We start from the raw sequence: 22,128 nt of genomic DNA on the forward strand, positions 1-22,128 counted from the left end.
GAAGATGCTCTACACACGGATACACGTTTGAATCTCAAGGAGCACCAGATGTACTTTTTTATGGTCTGTTTTTACAATGCTGTGACGTGCTAGTGCATGTTTTGGGTCTGAATCCCTTCTGTTTAACTGATGACACTAATGTGTAAATAACTGAAATCAGCCTGTTTCACTTAAGATGTGAGCTCTCAGTCCTTGGGTTTTTGAAACAGGCATGAGTCAGGTTTCGCTTCCCACTGTTATTATCTTGAGTCCTGTTACCAGCAGCAAAGATGACAGTCACTTCAGTAAGCTTGCCAAAATGCAGAAAGGACTGAAGCGAACTAAACCAAAAAAAATAGCTCTGACATTAGGAAAAGTAAGCGTTTTCACTCCAAAAAGAAGAGGCTAGTAGCCTCGGTTTGGTGGTGTTTGCAGTTGCCCTTATGCAGCTTAAACCAGCTGTTTACTAGCCTTTGAAAAAGAAAGAGAAAATTGAATTGCCCTGCTCGTCTTTAAATGATTTATTTTCACTTTATCTAAGTGCTTCTGTCTACTTTTTAGAATTTCTAATTGTAGAATTTGCTTACTGAAAATGTGTGCTTTGGGCTAGACAAGAATATTTAGAAATCCTTATCCACCCCCCACCCCCCACCTCCCACACACAACCTGAAAAAGCAAGTGGGAGTGGAAATTTGAAAGAGGACCGCCTAATTCAGCACTAAAACCAGTGTGAGCAGCAGTGTGTGTGTGTGTGTGTGTGTGTGTGGTGTAAAATGTGCTTTTCAAAGTGCTCAGAGGTTGATGAGAATGTTTGATTAGCTCCTCTGAGAAGAAAAGGTGTTTGGACCGCTTGTTGTTTCTTTAGAATAATTTGGATGGGATTTGTGATGCAGAAAAGCTTAAGGAAAAAAGGATATCCCTTCTGTGTGGTGGAAAAATTCTTGAAAAAAAATTGCTTCCTTCAAACAAGGTATGTCTGATGAATTATTAAGTTCTGTAGCTAGTTTGCTTTCCATTCTTATTCTTATAAACATTTAAATGTATTTGTCATTAAGAAATTACCATACATACCTTGACCAAATAATCAGTCTGTACAAATTTCAGTCTCAAGAAAATTGAGATGGGAGGGGATGGTAGTTGACAACTGATATTAGGTTTGTCAACTACAAATAAATTGTACTAAGATTAGAACAAGATTTTCACTGTATCTTTAAGCCAACTTAATTATAGTTAAAGTAAGTTGAAAAGTATGACATTTGTATAGAACTTGGAAGTACATGTGAGGCTTTCTATGTCTTGCTTCCTATGTGGAATACAATAGCAATGTAACAAATTGCTTATAATAATGCATAAAAAAGCAGTATGAGAAATGGGTATGTTGATGCTAAATTAAAAGAAACTGTTTAATGTGGATGTATGCTTTTCTCTAGTCAGATCTCAGTGGAATGTGGCTAGATGTGCAATTCTGTGTCTTGTTTACACTGGAAGTATTTTCTCAGGCGGAATGTGTTTTCACTGATAAGCCCGGGAAAAAGCTGGCATAGCTAAGTCTACTATTATAGCACAACTTTGCACAGTAAAACAGAATACAAAACCTCTTTTAAGCATGATTAGTGTCAAACCAATATAAGCATGAAATAAATGCCTCAAGCACAGATTAAACAGAAAGGATAAGATTGAATTATTAGACTCGATGATTTGCTCCAAACAACCCATGACATCTTTGTCATCTCCAGATTGAGAGTGGAATTTAAGATTTTTCTTTGGGTTTATTGCAAAAGTTAAACCAGGCATCCCTGGCCATGGTGGTTATTTAAAAATGTGAGTGCTAAGAAAATAGCATTTTGCCATTACGTTGTGTTGCAACAAATTTGGAAGTCTTGGCGGTGAAGTTCCTAGGTTGTTTTTCCCTCAGTCTCTGGAAAAATGAAAACACCCTGCAGCAAGGCAAGATCAGATGCTACTTGTGTATTTTCTCTGTCGAGTTTGTCAGCTGCAAGTGGTAGCTACGCGCTGGTAGGAAAGCTGCAAGTGCCTGTCTTTTATTTATTGAATTAAAATACCCTCTTTGGCTGAAGGGCTTTAGACAAAGAATTGCAAGGCTACAAGGGCTGCATTTTTAATTGCAATGTGATGGTTTCCCAGACTAAGCTTCATTTAAATATATCTTACACCTCACCACCGAAAGGAAACACCTTAAAATGCTAAATGTCAATCCTGAAATAGGGTTTGCCTCGTGACTACAGTTGGGTCTAATTATCTTTTCTCCTAAGTTACTGAACACATGAAGAATAGTTTCTTTCAGAGAAAATACACTGGGTTTGAAAATGGTTTATGAACAGCATCAGGAGAGCAAAAATACTTGTGCTGTTCTCATCTGTAATTCCCGCGAGACATAACGTATACAGGAGAACAGTGTGGTTCAGTGCAATGTCTCAAGCCAGGGGTCCTAAATTTCAGTAACAGCTCGGCCGCTACCTAGCTGTGCTACCTTGGGGAAGGTGTGGAACATTTCTTGACACTTGTTTCCCCACTTGAAAAACAGAAGAAGCAAAGCCTGCACACACCCTGTCCCACAGTGGTCATGAGGCTCAATAATGATTCTCGGTTCCAAATAGATTTTGAAATGTAAAAAGTTCTATAGAAATGTAACCTTTTTCTGCACATATTCAAAAAAAAGATTACATTGAAAGGAACCACTGGCTTTAAAATCAATGCTCCCTGCACTCCACAATGTTCCTACTACTTGTACCCAATGTGTCACTTCTCTTCTTGCTTGTTTAGAAACATGAGCTTGGTATGCACAGCAGTGGGTGCAGGACAGACGCACACCGGTTTCTCTTCCCATAGAAGGGCACTCTCGCTGTGTGTCTCTGTGTCTCCATTTCCTTGAGTATGAAACGAAAAATTTGGACAAGAGAGCCTCTAAGTTTCCCTCCTAATCCTATGATGCTGTGCATTGAGACCTCTCCGATCTCGATGTGGCCAGGCCAATTTTATTGTTGAGACTCTGATGCAAAATGAAAAAATATCAAAGTGGGGTTTCAGAACTATGGCATATTTAAAATGTTTATGTTTACCTAACTAAAGACTTTAACATATACAAAAATGAAACAGTGTGGTCCAAATTGTATGACAGAATTCTTTCAGTACTCTGTTGTGCTACTGTGATTGCCTATAACATATCGTGTGAAGAAAATGTCAAATAGCTAAAAGTAAGTCCTTCTAGGCAAGGCCAAGGCCAAGTGGCCTTCCTGTGCTCTAGAACCCGTGGGAGTTTGTCAGGCAGGAGGCTCTGCCACTTCTTAACTGTATTAACTTTGGCAAGTTACTTAAACTTTCTGAGCCTCAGTTTTCTCATCTCTAAAAAGGGTCTCTTATTAGTGCCTCCCTATAGGATTGTGGCAGAAAGCTTTGATCAGTGCTTGGCACACCATCAGCACCCAAATGTTAGCAAATATTGTCTGTATTATCTGTGACTAGAATGAAGAAACCAGGCTAGCTGTGAAGAAAAGCAACTGTAATCCTCTTTAAACTTTTAGACATTAACTCAATGGATATGGTGAGCAAATAGAATGGTGGAATTATGTGATATTCATATGGTTATTAGAACTGTATAGCTATCTCTTCATTCAGAGGGTCTGAGCTAAACGATCAATCAGCAAATGATAAACAAGAAAAGCAACACCGGTGATGTCTGTAGTATGAGAAATCCCAGGGGTCCCCCTCTCGCTGTCTAAAATTGTGTTTCTCTGTGGTTTGCAGCAGGGGGTGGAATTCCTGGCCCCCTGAACACACATAACGTGAATGAGAAAAGTGCAAAGGAAATCTTTTTACAGGTGTGAAAGGTCCTCGCGCAAGGGGCACCTTGTACAAGTGCAGAGAACGGGGCAAAAAGGACAAATAGACCAGGGTAAATTTAGGCTGAGCTTCAGAAATGGCTTTGTCCTAGTGCCGATTTAAATTTTTTAATTAAACCGCAGCAGTAACCCCAACAGCTAGGGTCTCCACAGCCACTGCTGGCTAAGATCTGGCCCAGACACCTGTCACAGCCTGTACCGCTGGGATCACCGGCACACAAAGAGCTACTCCAGCTGTGCCCATGCACCCCACTGGCTTAACTCTCAACAAATTATGGAGATGTGCACAGCCTGTGGTGAGACCCTGAAGCCGGAGGAGTACACCTGACAGGCAAGGGCCCCAAAGCTCCTAGTGCACCAGCATGTAGCCTTGGCCCTTGCTGCTGGTCCTGGCTTTCCCCACTATATATGTGTCTGCAACTGACGCCTGCCGCTACACGACACAGGCATCGACTGCTGGCCATGCAACAGAGTGCAGGCACACCACCAGCTCTGGCCATCAGTGCTGCCTGCCCTTGTCCCTAGCTGCTGGGCCTTGAAGCATCACTGTGGACCCCAGCAGCCCTTTGAGCCAGGGCAGATCCCCCACAGTGCTTACTAAGTACTATGCAGTTGGCGATGGGGACCCCCACACCCTGAGCTGTCTAGACAGCGTGTCTTTCTGCACCCAAAGCCACAAGGCCCCACACTTGGTGCCCTGCACCACTAGACCCAGGATCACGACATACCCCAGCGTGACTCGACCCACAGGTGAAGGCCTTTCCTGACCAGTCACTCTGCAGCATCTGGAAGAGGTGACTGCTTCTTCAAATGTGTAAGTGTCTACCCTGCAAGGCTACAGGGATCACGAGGAATCAGGGAAACATGACACGCAGAAGAGCAGTAAACCTCCAGTAGCTGACCCCTAAGAAATGGAGATACATGAACTGTCTGACAAAGAATTCAAAGCAATTGCTCTAAAGATGCACAGGGTGCAACAAGAGAACACAGATAAACAATTTCATGAAATCGGGAAAACAATACAAGGACATAATGAGTTCAACAAAGAGACAACATAAAAAAAAGAGCCAAATGGAAATTATGGAGCTGAAGAACACAATCTGAATTTTAAAAATAGATAGATAAACACAAAAAAATTTAAGTTAATCTGAGACCTCAGTGAGTTCCTGTCTACAGACCAGGAGGAGAAGGACCAAAATCCAAAACATCCCCAGAGCACATGTTCACCATGGAGCAAAGACTATTTCGGTTTTGTTGATTGCATTTTCCTATGGTTACCACATTTGTAAAACAAACAGTTGTGGATACAGGATTTAGAGTTTGCTTCTAATCAACTAGAAAAGGTCTCTGTTTCAACAGACTGCAAATCTTAAAGACATCCCTAGAGACTGCTGCTCTGAAATGCTTGGGACTGCCAGGTGCACAAAGCAGGCACCAGGCGATGCTCTGAGCTGAGACTTATGAAAGCTGCATGTCGTATGGTAACCTGCAAAAGGTAAATCCCCCACGCAGCAGATGTGAGTCGGCTGGAATCCACTGCCGCAATCCGGGGCTTGTGTCCTGTTGGAGAAAGGTGAGCTGAGATGATGGCACTGAAATCCTTTCCTGAGTCAAATCCACAAGCCCGAGCCTTGGAACAAAACAAATACATAGTGTATTAGCTGTGTTTTGATTCAGTTTAGAAGATATTTTAATGTTTTGTTTTTTATTCTGGTCTTAACATTTAAAAAGAAATGTTTAGCCCATTTCTGCTTCATATTACTTCACTAGATGTTTGCTTTCCTTAATTCTTTTTAAGAATGCGGGATATCATTCCTTAGCCATTCAATTGGTCCAGATGTCCTACAACCACCTAGAAGATTTTCATGGCAATGGGCTCAAGATCCTTATAAATTTCAGAGCAGAGAAGGAAGGAAGAAAACTACAAAATTGCTTCCTTTCTGGGTTCCTAGAAGACTTTAACTCAATGGTTGTCACAAACCAATGTAGTTCCTTCTTCTAGAAGTCCAAAAATCAAGCATGGCTAACCCTGGACAGCATCTTGTAGAGAGTGGTTCAAACAGTTGCTTTACCTCTGTTAAGCCCTCAACTAGAATTCAAATGACTATGTTTTTCAAAAGTATGGGTGATGATGATGGTAATCATGATTAATCACTACCCCAACAACAGTAATAATTGCTTAACACCTACAGCTAGCCTGACCAGGTGGTGGTACAGTGGATAGAGCATTGGACTGGGATGTGGAGAACCCAGGTTTGAGACCCCGAGGTCACCAGTTTGAGCATGGGTTCATCTGGTTTGAGCAAAGCTCACCAGCTTGGGCCCAAGGTCACTGGCTTGAGCAAGGGGTCACTCGGTCTGCTGTAGCCCCACAGTCAAGGCACATATAAGAAAGCTATCAATGAACAACTAAAGTGCTGCAACGAAAAAGTGATGCTTCTCATCTCTCTCCCTTATTGTCTGTCTGTCCCTCTCTCTGACTCCCTGTCTCTGTCAAAAACAAAAACAAAAACAAAAAAAACAGAAAAACCACCTACAGCTATTCTTACCTTTATACATATTATTTATACATATTCTTTCATCCTAACAGCAACCATGTGGGGTGGGTTGTTACTATCCCCATTACACAGATGAGAAAACTGAGGCCCTGAGGAGTTAAGGAAATTGTCTGAGGTGACACAGCTAGTAAGTGATGGAGCTCAACTTCAAACCCAAGCAGTCTAGTTCCAGAGCTTACACTCTTAACAAATCAGGCAATGATTACACAGTCCTGGTTTTTCTATTACTGCCTCAAATTAATCTTTGCCATCCCTGAAAACATTGCTTTCTAGCTAAGTCAAGTTTCATAAAAAATTAACAAAAACCAATTCTTTCTCCCAAGTATAGACATGCACTAATAATGATGGAGAGGAGAGAAGGCAAGGAGCTCACAGGAGAAGGGATGCTGAGAGGACGAGGGGGTACCCAGGCATGGTTGGATCATCTCCTGATTTAAGAACCGTTTCTCAGGTGTGTTGAGAAGACATGACTCTCAGGAAGAAAGCCAAGGAGTAGGTCATTATCAAGCCCTTTGAGTAACAGGTCCCCAAAAGATGCCTTTGACTTTCACTACGGTAAAGTTCTCTACTAGTCACAGGAAGAATCTTACTTCCCTATGACTCAGATTACTTTAAAAAAAAAAAAGTTCTTCCTGATAAGGGTCTCTACATTGACAAAACTCCAGTAGACATTTCTCAAATTCTTTCCCTCGAGGAAAGAAAGGCAAATGTTTTTGTGTGGACATGTGGTAAAAATTCATAAAAAATCACCCTTCAGGCTACAGTGAGATGAAACTGTTTCTGCATTCCTTCTTCTCACAAAGAAAAAAAAATCTATTCCTTTAGGGGAACCCAATGTATAGTTTCCAAGGGAAGAGGTCATGGTGTCTCCGTGCTGAGTGCATTCCCTCCTCTGGGTGCCGTGTCCCAGACAGAGAAAACATGCTTTGGATATAAAAGTGCAAGTCAACTTGCCCAGACTGGCTTTCTTGTATAATATAGTGAGCAAATCCTTACTCCTGAAGCTAAAAGGAATTTAAGGAAGCAGAGACAATGTTCAATTACAGCAGCAATAATTCATTCAGATACAGAAGACAACATTCAAATACAGCAGTGTTTATGGGGCCACGGCCATGTGCCATGCATAATTCTATGTGTTTGGGAAGAGGAGCAAACAAAATAGTCTCCATTCTCCCGGAGCTGCCAATCTGTGGGCACACAATAAACAAATACATGTCAGAGGTCTGGCAGTGGTCTAGGCTATGACAAATGTTAAGACAGTAGAATAAGGGGGTTGGATGGAGCAGCAAGTGTGGTGATGCTTTACATTGCATGGTCAGGTCAGTGTCTGACAAAAGGACATTGAAACAGAGGAAGAGGTTAAAGAAGGCAGGGAGCAACCTATGTGGACACTTGGGAAAGAGCATTCAGGCTGAGGGAAGAGCAAATGCAAAGGCCCTGAGGTAGGACCGTGATTGAGAGGCCAATGTTTCTGGAGCAGACTGAGGGAGCAGGAAAGAGGGGAGATCCAGGGCGTCCTCTGGACAAGCAGACAGAGGGTGCCATCCTAATGCTCTTCCATTTCCCCCAGCTGTCCCTGGCTGCCCACTCACACATTTTCTATGGGCAATTCTTGCCTCTGCCCACGGGAAATCTGCATAGGCCCCTTAATAATACTGCAGATCACACTCCAAGTCTTTAAAAAGACCTGTTTATATTACATCTCCAGACAATCGCAGTTGCCATTACTATAGGAATAATACTTAGGTTACTTAGGAAATACTAAAAACTTCACAGTGTAAAGTAACCTCCTCCACCTCCAGGCTTGCTTTCTGCAATGGGAAGGGGGAATGACTGGATTCTCTCCTTCTCAGCTCTGTGCCTTTACCCGTCCTCGCCTTGGCTGCAAATGAGCGTCTCTTCATGTCCAGAGCTCAAGTGGGTGCAGAGAGGAAAGGGGAAGGTGACAAGAGGGCCTTCCAGTTGCTACTGTTGTGCGCTGGCATTAAGGTTCAGTGGGCGTGGTAGGGATTTCTTATTCCTAGGGAGCACTCCCCAGTTTGATGGGAGCCCGTCACCCACATTCTCCGGATGCTGATACAGATGAATCTGCTCCGGCTGGGTGTTTACAGTGCCCCCCTCAGTCCCTGAGTGTCTGTTGACCTAACTCCGGCTGCTCTCTGCTATGGGCTCCTTGACCCTCCACATACAACCGGTTGGGAGAGACCTAATGCCACTCCAGGCTGACTCTCACACAGGTAGTCTCATTTGCCACAAGTTACTCCCTCTCCTGTAGATGTCTTAATCATGATTCAGAAGCCAGTCCACTCTGCCCCAATCCCAAAGGACACTACCTCTCAGTAATTTCAAATGGGGCTGCTGGGCATCCAAGCTGGACTTCCAAAGGAGGTAACCAAGAACCGCGGTCTTCGGCTGACTGCCAGAATGCACCAGAGGTTACAGAAGCCGAGAGGGCAGCTGGAGACCAGAGAACAGGAACAGCTTCAGGAAAAGCTGTTGGTGTTTCCCACACACTCCCCCCTCCCCCCCATGCACTTCAGGCAGTAGTGACAAGAGCCTCAGGACCACTTTGGAACATGGAAGTAGTTGGCACTTCATCTCAGCAGCTGAAGCTGAGACAAAGAATCATCCCATTTAACAACCCATGACACAGTCAATTATAATACACTTAAATGCCTATTTAGATGGGTGTGTTATGCCTGGTTAAACTTAAAAATATGCCTGATGCATCACTTTACCATAAATAACACTTGAGAGAGAGAGAAAGCTGTGAGTTCAGGCCCAAATGTAGCTCAATCTCTTGACCTTAGAACTAAGACAACTTTATTATATACAATGTATGTACTTTTACAGTGTGTGTCTTAACTATGTCAACAGAGTATTTCAAAAAGCCTAGGATATATGGATCAGGGAGAAGGCAGGGGGAACCTTCAGCAGAGTGGTCAGTTGGGGGTACTGTGTGGGGTTAAACGTTCAAGGCCTGGGATGGGATTCTGTTCTTCTACATACTCATTCTGTAACCTTGGACAGCTGGGTAAGGTTCCCTAAGTCTCAATTTCCTACTCTGAAAAATGGGTGTAAGAGTACTTATCTGACAGGATCACCACAATACTTAAAGTCACCTATGTGGAGTGTGTAGCGTATTGTAAGCACTCAGTAAACGAGAGGTATTATTGGAGTGGACTCTAAACTTCGAAAACTTTCCATGAAGAAGAACAAAGGTACCAATCCCACCCCGTGTAACAGGCCACTAGACAGCTGGTAAAATTGGCAGGAGGGCCCTGGAAGAGAGCTTGCAGGCTCCGCCAGGGCTGGTGATGGGCCAGAGAGGGTCCCTGGAGGGCGGGCTCTTTGAAGAACTGGGGCTCCTGTTTGGATATGACTCTCCTTCTGCCGGTCCCCACCACCTTTGGGAACTTAATCCTCCTTTGTCCCCGGTTGCTCAGCCACGATCACTGCCCTCCTCTGTGCCCTGTGTTCCCCCCATGGTTGCTGGGATCCAAGAATGCACTCTGACCAGCAGCCCCACGCCTGCCTCTCGGCGGAATGGGAGCGCCCGGAACCCTGTGGTCCGAGGCAAAGCCGCAGTTACCAAGAGGCAGACAGGAAGATGCCATGGACTTCACAGGCACACCCTCATCCTCCTTCCTACCTCGGCTGGGGGGCCCTGCCGGATGCGGAAAACATGTTTTTCCGTGCCTCAGAATTGAGGGCAGACCGAAGAGAACAGAACGCCAGGCCAGGCCAGGCTCTGGGAAGCACAGGTGGACTGACCTGAATTCACAGTGGATGCCCCGTGGCAACCACAGGCCTCAGTGTCCCAGGGACAAAACTCACTGGGAGGGGGCGGGGCTAATTTGGTGTCAAATACATCAGGTGAAGAAGCTTCTCAGCAGAGAGACTCATCCGCCAAAGCTTCATGAGAAACTCTGGATCCGTGCACACAGAGTCACAGATGGAAGCCTCCTGAGTCACCGAGGGGCGGTCGTGGCCAGGCCCGTCCTTACCAAGGCCCACAGCCCTGCCCCCGGGGCCACTGCTCCCCGTGTCCCCTTCCATTACCCAGGGTAAATAACTCTGGGAAGGAGTTCTTTAGGGCTCATTTGGGGGCATGCCTGCAAACTAGTATTTTTTTCCCCACCGGCAATATAAGATCTAAACTACCACTTCAGAAACGTAATTACTGTTTGCAGCCCCACTAGAAATCACTATTGGTTGAAGCCCTGTGGAAGTGGTAAGCATTACCATATGTCAGGTTCTTAACGAAGTACAAACTGATGGTCTGACAGACACACACCAAAAAAGGCTCTGTGACATGTAGAAACCTGCCACATGGACCAACGTGCCTAATGGCACGGGCATGTCTCTGTCATTGAATTCTCGCGTGAGCTCTTTCACTGGCCCACCCCACAGCCCAGAACTGAGTATCTTTCTTTAGGGTTTGCCCTGGCCCTATATAGCAATCACACGTGATCCTGGAGAAAGGGATCTTGAGTAGTTCACATTTTAGTCATCAAAAAATTTACCTCTACTAATCGTGGAAAATTCCCAGGTTGGAACATCAGTCAGCATTGCGTCCCTTTTTTTAATACTTGAAAAACTAAATATTGTCTAAATCAGAGTTGGTCAATTCTGACAGTCTTGGCATGTCGTGCTGGGTAGTCTGTGCTCTGTGGGCTGGGCTGGGCATTGTAGGATGTTTAGCAGCGTCCCTGGCCTCTACCCACTAGATGACAATAGCGTCCCCCACCCCAAGTTGTAACAACCAAAAATGTCTTCAAACATTGCCAAACCTTTCCTGGGGGTGGGGACAAGATCAGCCCTGGTAATGAACTGTGACCATAAATACATCAGAAACTCCACAGTGGCATTCTTCCAAGTTTCAAGGTCATACAATCCCTCTTTTCCTCACAGAGCTCTCCAGGTGTGTAGGCTGTGCTTCCCCTTCTCTGTGGTTGCCACCGCACACGAGGTCCTTATTCCAGAGCCCGGCTCCAGAGCTTGACACAGCTTCTCTGACCCCTGCCTTGATGCGACCGTGAGACGTGTTCCTGTGCTCTTTCCATTTTAAGTGTTTTCATTTCACTACTAATCATCTCCGGGAAACAGGAGTTAAGTAAAACAACCAAGATGAAAAGGATTTCAATCAAAGCTTCACGGAAAAGAAACTGGCTAGAGTAGAAGGGCCCAGAAACATCTATGTCATGCACAGGAGACCAAGTGTGGCTGGACCTCCTTCAGACTGGAAATGGGACCTGGGGAAGTGGCCAGAAAATAAGGCATCTGTTCTCTCTGCTTCTCCCGGGAGCACGGGCTTCCTCTTCTACGCCTCGCTTGGCCCTCGTCTTCTCCGTCCTATTCAGGGCCCCGTGCAGCCCTCAGCTTGGCTCCCACCGTCTTCAAGACTTTCAGTGTTCCAGTTCCAAAATCTCAAAGGAGATCGATGGGCCTACATTATCTTTCATTGCTAGATCATTCAGAGACCGGCTTAGTCACTTCATTTCCACGAGTATTATCTTCGCATTGGAGCATAATATGTGAGACCCTTCCGGGGTCCTGTGAGATTAAAGTCATAGATGCAACCAGGCTTTTAAAAGTGGAAAGTACTATACACATGAAGAGTTGACTTTCTATTTTATAATAATATTATATAATAAGTTATGAAATCGTTTGGAATTTGTAACAATAGTCACATGAGGACTTTGATATAGTAAAAAGGCCACAAGATTAATACAGAGATCTGGGGCATGTGACCTTAAGCGAGTGACTTCACTGCTCCGCCTCCAAGCACAAGACAGTCAGAGCTCCAGCTCCATTGCTCTGTGCCTCTCCTAGCTGCCTGCCTCCTGTAGCGTTGGCGTTTTCCTAACTGACTTGTCTCATGGTCACCAGATGGCTATCAGCAGACCTGGAGCAACCTGCCCCCTTGATCATTTCCAACAAGAGAGGTATCTACTCCCTGAAAAACAATGGAGTCAAATCTTTCTGTTCAGTCTGATACAACCCAGGACACACCCACCCTTGAACTAGTCACAATCCCTTGGAGAAGGCCCTGTGCTGACGGGCTCCAGCCTGAGGTCTCGAAGCAATCGTCAGCAAGGGGAATATCTATACACAACCACCTCGGCTTAGCCTTGGATAAACCCGCTGCTTCTGAGCCTCTGGCTGTGTCTGTACCCTTACCTACTGGGGTTGTATGAGAAAGAAGGAAGAGAGGAAGCAGGTGCTCTGCGTAGGCAGCCAGCAGTCTCCGGTCCGTACAGCCTCGCTCAGAGCACATCTCCACGTAGCCTGGTGTCTCCTTGGGGGCCAACATTCTGAGAAAAAGCAAAATTTCCTTTTGACTTGCCTGACTACTTGGCTTGCACTTTGTTGAAGGCATTTCTTGAAGATAAAAGGAAGGCAGGAACCAGAAAGAGAAGAAAAATAAGGAAAGAAAAAGAAAAAACCACTGTCCTCTCTGGCTCACTCTCTTCTTCACAGAATCTTGGGGGATTATAACAGTGACCATCGGTGTCATGGCAACAGGAAATGCAATGTTTCAGGCCCAGCCCGGAGAAATATGATCTACATAAAGGTTTCTCTGCAGATTGAGGTCACCTTCGCATGGCAGAGGCCCCTCCTAGTACCAGCCTCCCCGGTTCCACCTTCACCAGATAAACCCACATCCACTGACAGGCAGCTGAGGCTTCCCATCAGGCAGAGAGGAGGAAAACGAGGCTGCAGCTGGGGCCTCACCCCGTTCAGAGATGTCTGTCCTCAAGGGATTCCTGGCATTTTGGAAATACAGCACAAGCCTCTCGTAACTATTAAATGTTTCCAGATGAATATCGCCTCTCTCTGCCTTGTGGACAAAGAGTATTGCTAGGTGCTCCCCCGTGCAGCATCATAGATCAGACAAACACCAGCATTATATAAATCCTACACGTCCACCAGGACATATTTTCTGCAACTGAGTGGCTCAAGTAAGCCTCTAGGGGGCTTATTAAAAATGATGAATGCAAAAATAATTTTTAAGCCGCCTAGGTTTCCCCATAGCCTAAAGATCAATTCCACATTCTTTAGGAGTGATACTCAAGGCCCACACGTCCCCTTCTTTCCTAACAGTCCGGTTCCCCTCCCAGCCTGGCAGAGCAGCTCCCACTTCCTGGGGTGGCTCTGTCCCCTGTGTCCTGTACCTTCCTCACAAACCATTGTTTCCCAACCTGCCAGTTAAACTCATCCAAGCCTCTTCCAATCCCCATGACCGAGGCCCATGTGACCATCTACCCCTTTTTGCCATCGCTGCATCCTCTACAGCAGAGGTTCTAACTCTGGCTGCACAATGGAGTCACTTGGGAGCTTTAAAGCAATATTGATACCAACTCAGACCAATTAAATCAAGATATAGACGAGGGAAGTGCCTGGCTTAGTATGAACCAGCTCTGGTAAGTGGGGAAAATGCAAATGCAGGGCCCCTGGACTCTGAATTCCTGGTGTGAGTTCCAGCTGCTTTCGTTTCCAGTCTTATAGGCAACCTTGGTCAAAATACCTCACCTCTGCATGTCTCCAATTCCCTACCTCTAAAATCAAAGCAAGTAAAACCCCTACCTGGTAAGGTTGTTGCAAAGATTACATCAGTTAATATATTACTGACACTGAGTCTGTGCTTTCCATTAATGTTAGTTATGATGAGTGCATCTGTCTCCCTCTAAAAGACCCAAAGCAACTTGAGGATAGGACCTGCACCTTGTTCCTGCCTGCCTAGCATAGAGTACACACGCAAATTTGTTTTCTGAATGATTAAACAAATGTATGAATGAAGATGAGTTTTGACTTTAGGTGACTAAGAAGATTTACAGAGAAGAAGTGGCCCACAATGAACCCTGAGAGATGGATAGGCTGTGAGAGGCAGAAGAGGAGGGGTGAGGTGTTCCAGATAGAACCACAATAAGGGTAGGAGCCAAGGCACTGATTTGCAGGGTGTAGAGACAAGACCAGAAGCCTGGGGCACGCTGGGGTCAGAGGAAAGGGTTACAGAAGAGAACTGCAGTGAGGTGGTTTGAAAGGGAAGTTGGACCATTTCATGAAGTTTTAATGCCTCATTAAGGAATTTGGGATTTATTCGGTAGGGAATGAGGGGGCACTGAAAAAGAATTCTGAGAGGATGGATGTGTAGTCAGACTTATGCATTAGGAAGTTGATTCTTTCTAACTAGAGAGAAGGGTGACCCGGAGCAAAGGAAGCAAGGAGCAAGGAGTGGTTTAGGAGATACTGTAGCTTCTCGTTTGATATCAGTATTGGCTGTATGTGGCAAATCTTCCCAAGAGATTTCTGGCTTATTAACATATGTGCACAGAGTGAAGATTTAAATAGAACAAAAACTGTAAGACTCACTCCCATCTCTGATCACCACTTACCTAGTTTTCTTTCCCTGAAGAAAAACTGCTATGGAATGAAAAGGAATTATAAGAGAGTACTATGAACAGTTTTATGTCAACAAACTAGATAATCTAGTTGAAATTAACAAATTCCTAGAGACATAAAACCTAACAAAACGAATTCATGAAGAAATAAAAAACCTAAATAGACCTATGAGTAGTAAAGAGATTGAATCAGGAATCAAAAATCTCTAGACAAAGAAAAGCCCTGGATCTGCTGGCTCCACTGATGAGTTCTAGCAAACATTTAAAGAACTGACACCATTCTTCTCAAGCTTTCCCGAAAAACTAAACATGGGGAACTGCTTAACTCATCGAACGGGTCAGCATTTCCCAGATACCAAACCAGACAGAAACACTACATGAAATGACAAGTGCAGCTTTCCTGATCTGGACATCGATGCAAAAACCCTCAACAAAATATTCGTAAGCTAAATTCAGCCGCATATTAAAATTATACACCATGATGAAGTGAGATTTATTCCTGGAATGCAAGAATGGTTGAACATACAAAAATCAATTAATGCAATATGCCATGTTAATAGAATGAAAGAGAAAAAAATACATGGTCATCTTAATGCAAAAAAAAAAAAGCATTTGATAAAAAATCAACACCTTTACATCACTAAAAAAAGAACACTCAACAAACTAGGAATAGAAAGAAACTACCTCAATATAATAAAAGGTATAAAAAATCCACAGCCAACATGATATCAATTGTGAAAGAATGAAAGCTTTTCCTCTAAGATCAGGAACAAGGTAAATGTGCCCACCTGTTTTCACCACTTGTATTCAATATAGTACTGGAAGTTCTAGCCATAGAAATTAGTCAAGAAAAGGAAATAAAAGGCAACCAAACTAGAAAGGAGGAATTAAAATTATCCTGTTTGCAAATGATATCTTATATACCGAAAATCCTAAAGATTTATAACAAAATTGTTGGAACTAATAAATGGATTCAGCAAAGTAGCAGAACACAAAGTTAACACACAAAATTCAGTTGCCTCTCTATACACTAACAATAAACAATGCAAAAAGGAAATTAAAAAACAATTTCATTTACATTAAAAAACACTTAGTAATTAACCTAACCAAGGAGGTAAAAAGTCTTATATAATGACCTAACCAGGCGGTGGCGCAGTGGATAGAGTGTCGGACTGGGATACAGAAGACCCAGGTTCAAAACCCTGAGGTTGCCAGCTTGAGCACAGGCTCACCAGCTTGAGTGCAGGGTCACTGGCTTGAGCGTGGGATCATAGACGTGACCCTATGGTCGCTGGCTTAAAGTCCAAGGTCACTGGCTTGAGCAAGGGTCACTTGCCCTGCGATAGCCCCCAAGTCAAGGCACATATAAGAAAGCAACCAATGAATAACTAAGGAACCACAATAAAGAATTGATGCTTCTCATTTCTCTCTTTTCCTGTCTGTCCCTATCTGTCCTTCTCTCTGTCTCTGTCACAAAAAAATAAATAAATAAGTAAAAGACACTATCAACAGAATAAAAAGGCAAACCTTAGAATGGGAGAAAATATTTGCAAATCATATTTGTTATATCTGATAAGGGACTAATACCCAGAATGTATAGATAACTGGGTAAAACAGGATGATTAAAAACTAGACAAAGTATCGATACTTGAATTGACATTTCTCCAAAGAAGGTATAAAAATGGCCAACAAGCACATGAAAAATGCTCAACATCATTAATCATTAGGGAAATGCAAATCAAAACTAGAATGAGACACCACCTCATACCCATTAGAATGCCTACTATCAAAAGAAACAGAAAATAACAAATGTTGCTGAGGATGTAGAGACATTGGAACCCTCGTGCAATGTTAGCGGCCTTGAATAGCCACTCTAAAAAACGCTACGGAAGTTTCTCAAAAAATTTAAAATGGAATTACCATATGATCTAACAATTCTGGGTATGCACACAAAAGAATGGCAAGTGGGGTCTCAAAGAGATATTTGCACACTCATGTTCATAGCAGCATTATTCACAGTAATTAAAACTTGGAAGCAGTTTGAGTGTGTACTGACTGAGGAACAATCAACCAATGCGCGAATAAAGAAAATGGTGCATATACATACATACAGTGGAGTGTTAATCAGCCTTAAAAAAGAAAGAAATTCTGACATATATTACAATATGAATGAACCTTGAAAATCTTATGCTATCAGAAACAGGCCAGTTACAAAAGATAAATGCTATGTGACCCCAGTTATATGAGAAACTCTTTAGGTTAGTTAAAATTGTAAAGACAGGAAGCAGTACGGTGGTGGCCAGGGGCAGGAGCAGGGCGGGGAACCGGGCGAGGAACAGGAGAGTGGGGAGTTATTGTTTAATGACATACAGCTTTGGCTTCATAAGGCAAAGGAGTTCTGGACATGGATGGTGGTGATGATAGCACATTATGAATGTATATAATACCATTGAACTGTATGCTTAAAACGGTTACAATAGTAAATTTTATATTTGTGTATTTTACCACAATAAAAAAATTAAGAGGAAAAATACTGTGAAAAACCATATAAACATAAGGCCATGTTGTTGTTTATTACCAGCTTGCTCTTTTCTGGCTTTGGGCAACAAGAGATTTCAGTCTAATAGGCTGGCTGCTCTACGTAATGTATGTTTTCATTTCACCATCAGGCTTCATTTGTTTCACCAGATCTTTGTTCAGGACTCCTCAAATTACATCTCACGGCACAGTCCATAAATTTATAAATCAGTAACACACTCTTTTGGAAACCTCCATTGTTCTGTTTTTGTTAGAACCCTATATTTGTGCGCAATTATATAATGAGAGATTAAGGTCCCAACATTGCCCCACAGCTCTGTGACACTGGACCACTTACAGGAACTGCTTACCAGTGCTGGTGGCTGTCCTCAGTCTCAGCCTCTTGAATGGTTAGGAGAGGGGTTGAATTTTTTTTTCACACATTTTAAAAGGCACATTTACATTTTAAGTGTATGAATAAATGGACTGAGCAAGAAGAGGAAATGAAGTTATAAGAAGGAAGACTCAAAACATTCTGATTCCAAGAGACCAAGAGTGATTCTGGTCAGGTTCCACTACTGATGAGTCAGCATCGGGGTAATATCTCCTTGGGGGGATAGCATGCTTCTTGGAATCCTGTTGTCCTTTCATTCATCCATCCGGCACATAAAGGTCAGGTCTATTGTGTCTTCTAAAGTTTTGGACAGACCTGGGAGCACTGCTCTCTGCAATCCCTCTTCCCTTTTGGTTTGTTTGTTGACTACCAGTAAACAATACTTATGGAAATGTAATTCACATACCATTAAATACACCTTCCAAAGTATACAATTCAGTAGTTTTTAGTGTATTCACAAGATTGTCTTCTCTTTGTTTTGTTTCCTTTTGTTATTTCCTAGGGAGAGAAGAGAGTCCTCATTCATTGATTCAACATATATTTAATTAGCACATAAAAAAATAAAAGAAAAATCCTTGCCCTCATGGAGGTTGTATTCCAGTGAAAAATAAAAACAATAAAAAAAACAGATTAGGCAAACTATAGAGTGTGTCATAGATGTAAGTGTCTTGGGAAAAGAAGCAGCAGGAAGAGGATAGTGGAGGAGAGGAGTTCCAACTTCAAGTTGGGTGGCTAAGGAAAGTCTCAAGAGAAGATAACATGTAATTAATCAAAGACTTGAAAGAACAGAGAGAATCGTGTTTTTATCGGGGGGAGGAGCACCCAGGTAGAGGATGAACAGTAAGTGCAGAGACCCTGGGGTGGGAGGTGTGCTCCAGAAACAGCCAGGGGGTGGTGTGCCTGGAGCTCAGTAAGTGATGGGGGAGAACAGCGGAAATAAGGTCTGAGGGGCTAGTGGTGACCCAACCAGGTAGGGTCCTGAGCCACCTGTAAAGACTCTGGCTTTTATTCTGAGTAAGGTGGGGAACCACTGCATAGTTTCGACCAGCAGCAGAATGCCATGAACTGATTGACTTTGAACAGGACCATGCTGGCTGCTGGGTGAACTGTAGAGACAGCCTAGTTAGGAGGCTAACTGCAATGGTCCAGGAGAGAGTAGGCATGGCCTGGGCTAGGTGGCCTGGTCAAGATGATGAGACCTGGTCAGATCCTGGATATATCAAGAATGTCGAGCCGACAGTCTTGGCTGATGAAAAGATGCGGGGTATGAGGGAAGAAGTCAAGGATGACTCCTAAAGGAAGGCTGCAACGCTGGATGGTAACAGCCCGTTGATGGGGCTGGTTGGGTGGGTCTAGAAGGCAGCCTGACACACTGCACTGAGCCCATAGGAAGACTAAAGTGTTGGGCCTGGAAACATGTAAGTTGTTTTGGAACATCTCAAATTAGTAAAGGATTAAAAAAATTATATTTGTTATCACATGATTTTCAAAATATGACCTGGAAATTTAAGCATCAATTTGCCAAATAGATTATACATATTATTTCTTTCTATTTTGAGGCTAAAAATCATTATTTGCCTATTACTTAACCAGTGGTCAGCTTTCTTAGTTGGGAAATATAACACATTGCAACTATTGTTGGAAATGAGCAAAGGGATCGGTTTCGTTTGGGAGTGCTCTTGCTGCCTAATTTAACTGTAATAAAACCTTTCACCTTTTAAGTTAATCACATCAGGTACTTGTATTACAGCCTCAATGATCAGCTAATAGTTTATTTTTGTCAAGAGACTGCATGGTGTTTTATCTAAATATTGGATATAAGCTTGCCCTAAACCTAGCCCGGACCAGGTTGTGTTCATCTCTTTCCAAATCTCTATTTAGTGGTATCACTTCAGTGGCTTCACAATCAGCCACAGAAACTGGCAAACACTGCAAGTCAGGGCTTTCCCCCGCCAGGGGGCAGGTTTACCAGCATGCCACTGCGCAGAGCCCAGTGCAGGGTTATGAACGCCAGCTTGACGCCACACCACAGTGGCACCTGGGGATGGAATGGAAGCCATTTGTACCAGAACGGAGGAATGCTCTATCACGATGTTTAGAATTGCCACCTTATAAGGACCACAAAAATCAGACTGACTTTAAGTCTTTACATTCTCTAAGGACAATGTTCTCCCTTACTGCCTATGTTCAGGGCACATCCTTCCCACCTACTCCCAAATCCATTCTAATCCTCCTCACTGCCTATCACGGGTATGACATTTTATCTTGCTAAGCCTTAGTTTCCTCATATGTTTAATGGGGGTCATAAACTCTACAGCCTTGACTTATGTGAGGAGTTGAGACAATACAGAGTGCACAGTATATGTTCAATTAAAGGTGGTATGAATAAACCTTGGCAGGTTTCCTTACAACCTTAAGAGAACAGGGAGCCTCTTATTGATTATCAGAATCTTCGTATTCACTGTGCTTTCCAACCTCTGAGCTTCCATCCATGCTGTTCCCCAAGTTGGGCCACTTCCTCTCCTCCTGGATTTCTGTATATTCAAACTCTGTTCATCTTTCAAAGTGAACCCAATTGGTGCCACTTCTACAAGGCTTTCTCTTATTCCCAGAGCTGACATATCTCTCCTTCCTCTAAAGTTTCCTGGCCTCTTGGGGGAATCTCTGGCACTGCCCAGACCTACCAGATTAGAATCTGCATTTTAAGAAGATCCTGGATGATTCGTACGCAAATTAAGATTTTGGAAGCCTTGCTGTAGACCAATAGTTTTCAAAGTTGGCTGCACAGTGGAATAACCTGGGGAAATTTTTTAAAAGCTTAATGCCTAGACTCCATACCTAAGAGATACTGATTCAGTTGGTCTCAGGTAAAGCCTGGGCATCAGAGTCTTTTAAAACTCCCAGATGATACTAATATACAGAAAAGTTTGAGAACCACTGTTGTATAAACTCCCCCTTCGTACTGATGGCCTGCACACTCTCTAATGTTATAGTGATCGATGTTTTCCCACTTCTATTAACCTATGTCTTTTAAGAGCAAGAATTATTGTTTAATTCTATGTTTATCACCTCCTACCTAACAATACCTGGCCATAAATAGAAATTTAATAAATATTTGTTGAATGAATGATGGAACAAATTATTTGTAATCTAAAAATGTTCTCTCAATACCGTGGTTTTTGTCCTAATGTAAAGATTGGTTCAATACATTCTTGAAATTGTCAAATTATGTCCTCTTTCCTTCTAAGTAAAGACCAAATCTCTAAGGAACAGAAGGCTGGTGACTAAAATGGGTTTTCTAAATGAGAAGAGACTCTGGGTACCAGCGTACTGGCCACTACCAGCTGCGTGAGCTCTTACGGGAAGTTGCAGCTTCAATCCTAAACCTCTAGAAGGCAATGCAACATGAAGCAGCCCCACCCCTCATTCCGTGCATCCAGTTTAGAACTCTTGGCTGAAATATGATGATATTATTGTTTCTTCCTCTCCAGGGTGCCATTTGGATATTTATGGGGATTGTTGTCCTCACTATGAAGGCATCTGTTATTGAAATGTTCCTTGGTAAGTGCTTTTATATGTGTATCTGGATACACTGTTGACATTTTCCTAAGGTCCAAAAATCCTGCCAAGAAAAGGTTTAAACAGAGCATATAAACAGCACAGAGTATCTTTTTATGATAAAGCTTTTGGAGAGAAGTTGAAGTGAGAATGTTAAATGTAGATCAAATTCAGTATGTATGTGTGTGTATATATATATATTTTATACACAGCAAGTGTCTCCATTACATTAGTGTCTCTACATATTATATACACATATATACATACACATATCTGTGTGTTATCCTTCAACAACTAACAAATGCTTCAGATAGAGTATAATGACAAATTCGGAATTTAGAGATCTTATTTCTTAATTGCTCAAAAAAACCGTACCACTGACAATGGCCCTACTTGCACCATTGGCAACTCATACCTTCAGAGAAAAAACCCTTTGCATTTACCCATCATCACCAGAGAATGCAATTTCAGGCAGGCCGTCTAGAATTAGCAAATCAACCAGAAGAGAGAAAAGTGCTGATGGCTTGAGCGGTAAACTCGAGGGAAGCGTCTGTTAATCCTGACCCCACCGTGCTATGGACTTGTCAGGTGGCTGGGTCACTGTGAAACCATTACAAGAAATGGCTTTCAGACCCTCTGTACTGGTGTGGTAGGGCTGCCATTGCAAAATACCACAAACGGGGTGGCTTAGAACAACAGAATTCTATTCTCTCATGACTCAGAAGGCCAGAAATCAAAGTACCACCTCTCTCCTAACTTCTGGTGTCTGCTGGTAGTCTTTGGCATTTCCTGGCATCAGTCCAATCGCTGCCATCATTTGCACATGGCATTCTTTGTGTGTGTGTGTGTGTGTGTGT

The 22,128-nt window shown here is 43.2% G+C and overlaps 1 protein-coding gene across 3 annotated transcripts in view; it reads left to right on the plus strand.

Annotated features, from left to right (window-relative positions):
• The first annotated feature begins 728 nt into the window (after window positions 1–728).
• The window catches only part of VIT (vitrin), a 116,898-nt gene continuing 95,498 nt past the window's right edge, over window positions 729–22,128 (plus strand). For all 3 annotated transcript variants that reach the window (XM_066266898.1, XM_066266895.1, XM_066266896.1), the window contains exons 1-2: window positions 729–949; window positions 21,205–21,274. In XM_066266898.1, the coding sequence (XP_066122995.1) occupies window positions 21,223–21,274 (52 nt within the window). In that variant the 5' untranslated portion in view covers window positions 729–949; window positions 21,205–21,222. The remainder of the gene's footprint in view (window positions 950–21,204; window positions 21,275–22,128) is intronic.

This window comes from Saccopteryx bilineata, chromosome 3 (assembly GCF_036850765.1).
Source record: "Saccopteryx bilineata isolate mSacBil1 chromosome 3, mSacBil1_pri_phased_curated, whole genome shotgun sequence".
In the NCBI taxonomy this organism is placed as follows: Eukaryota; Metazoa; Chordata; class Mammalia; order Chiroptera; family Emballonuridae; genus Saccopteryx; species Saccopteryx bilineata.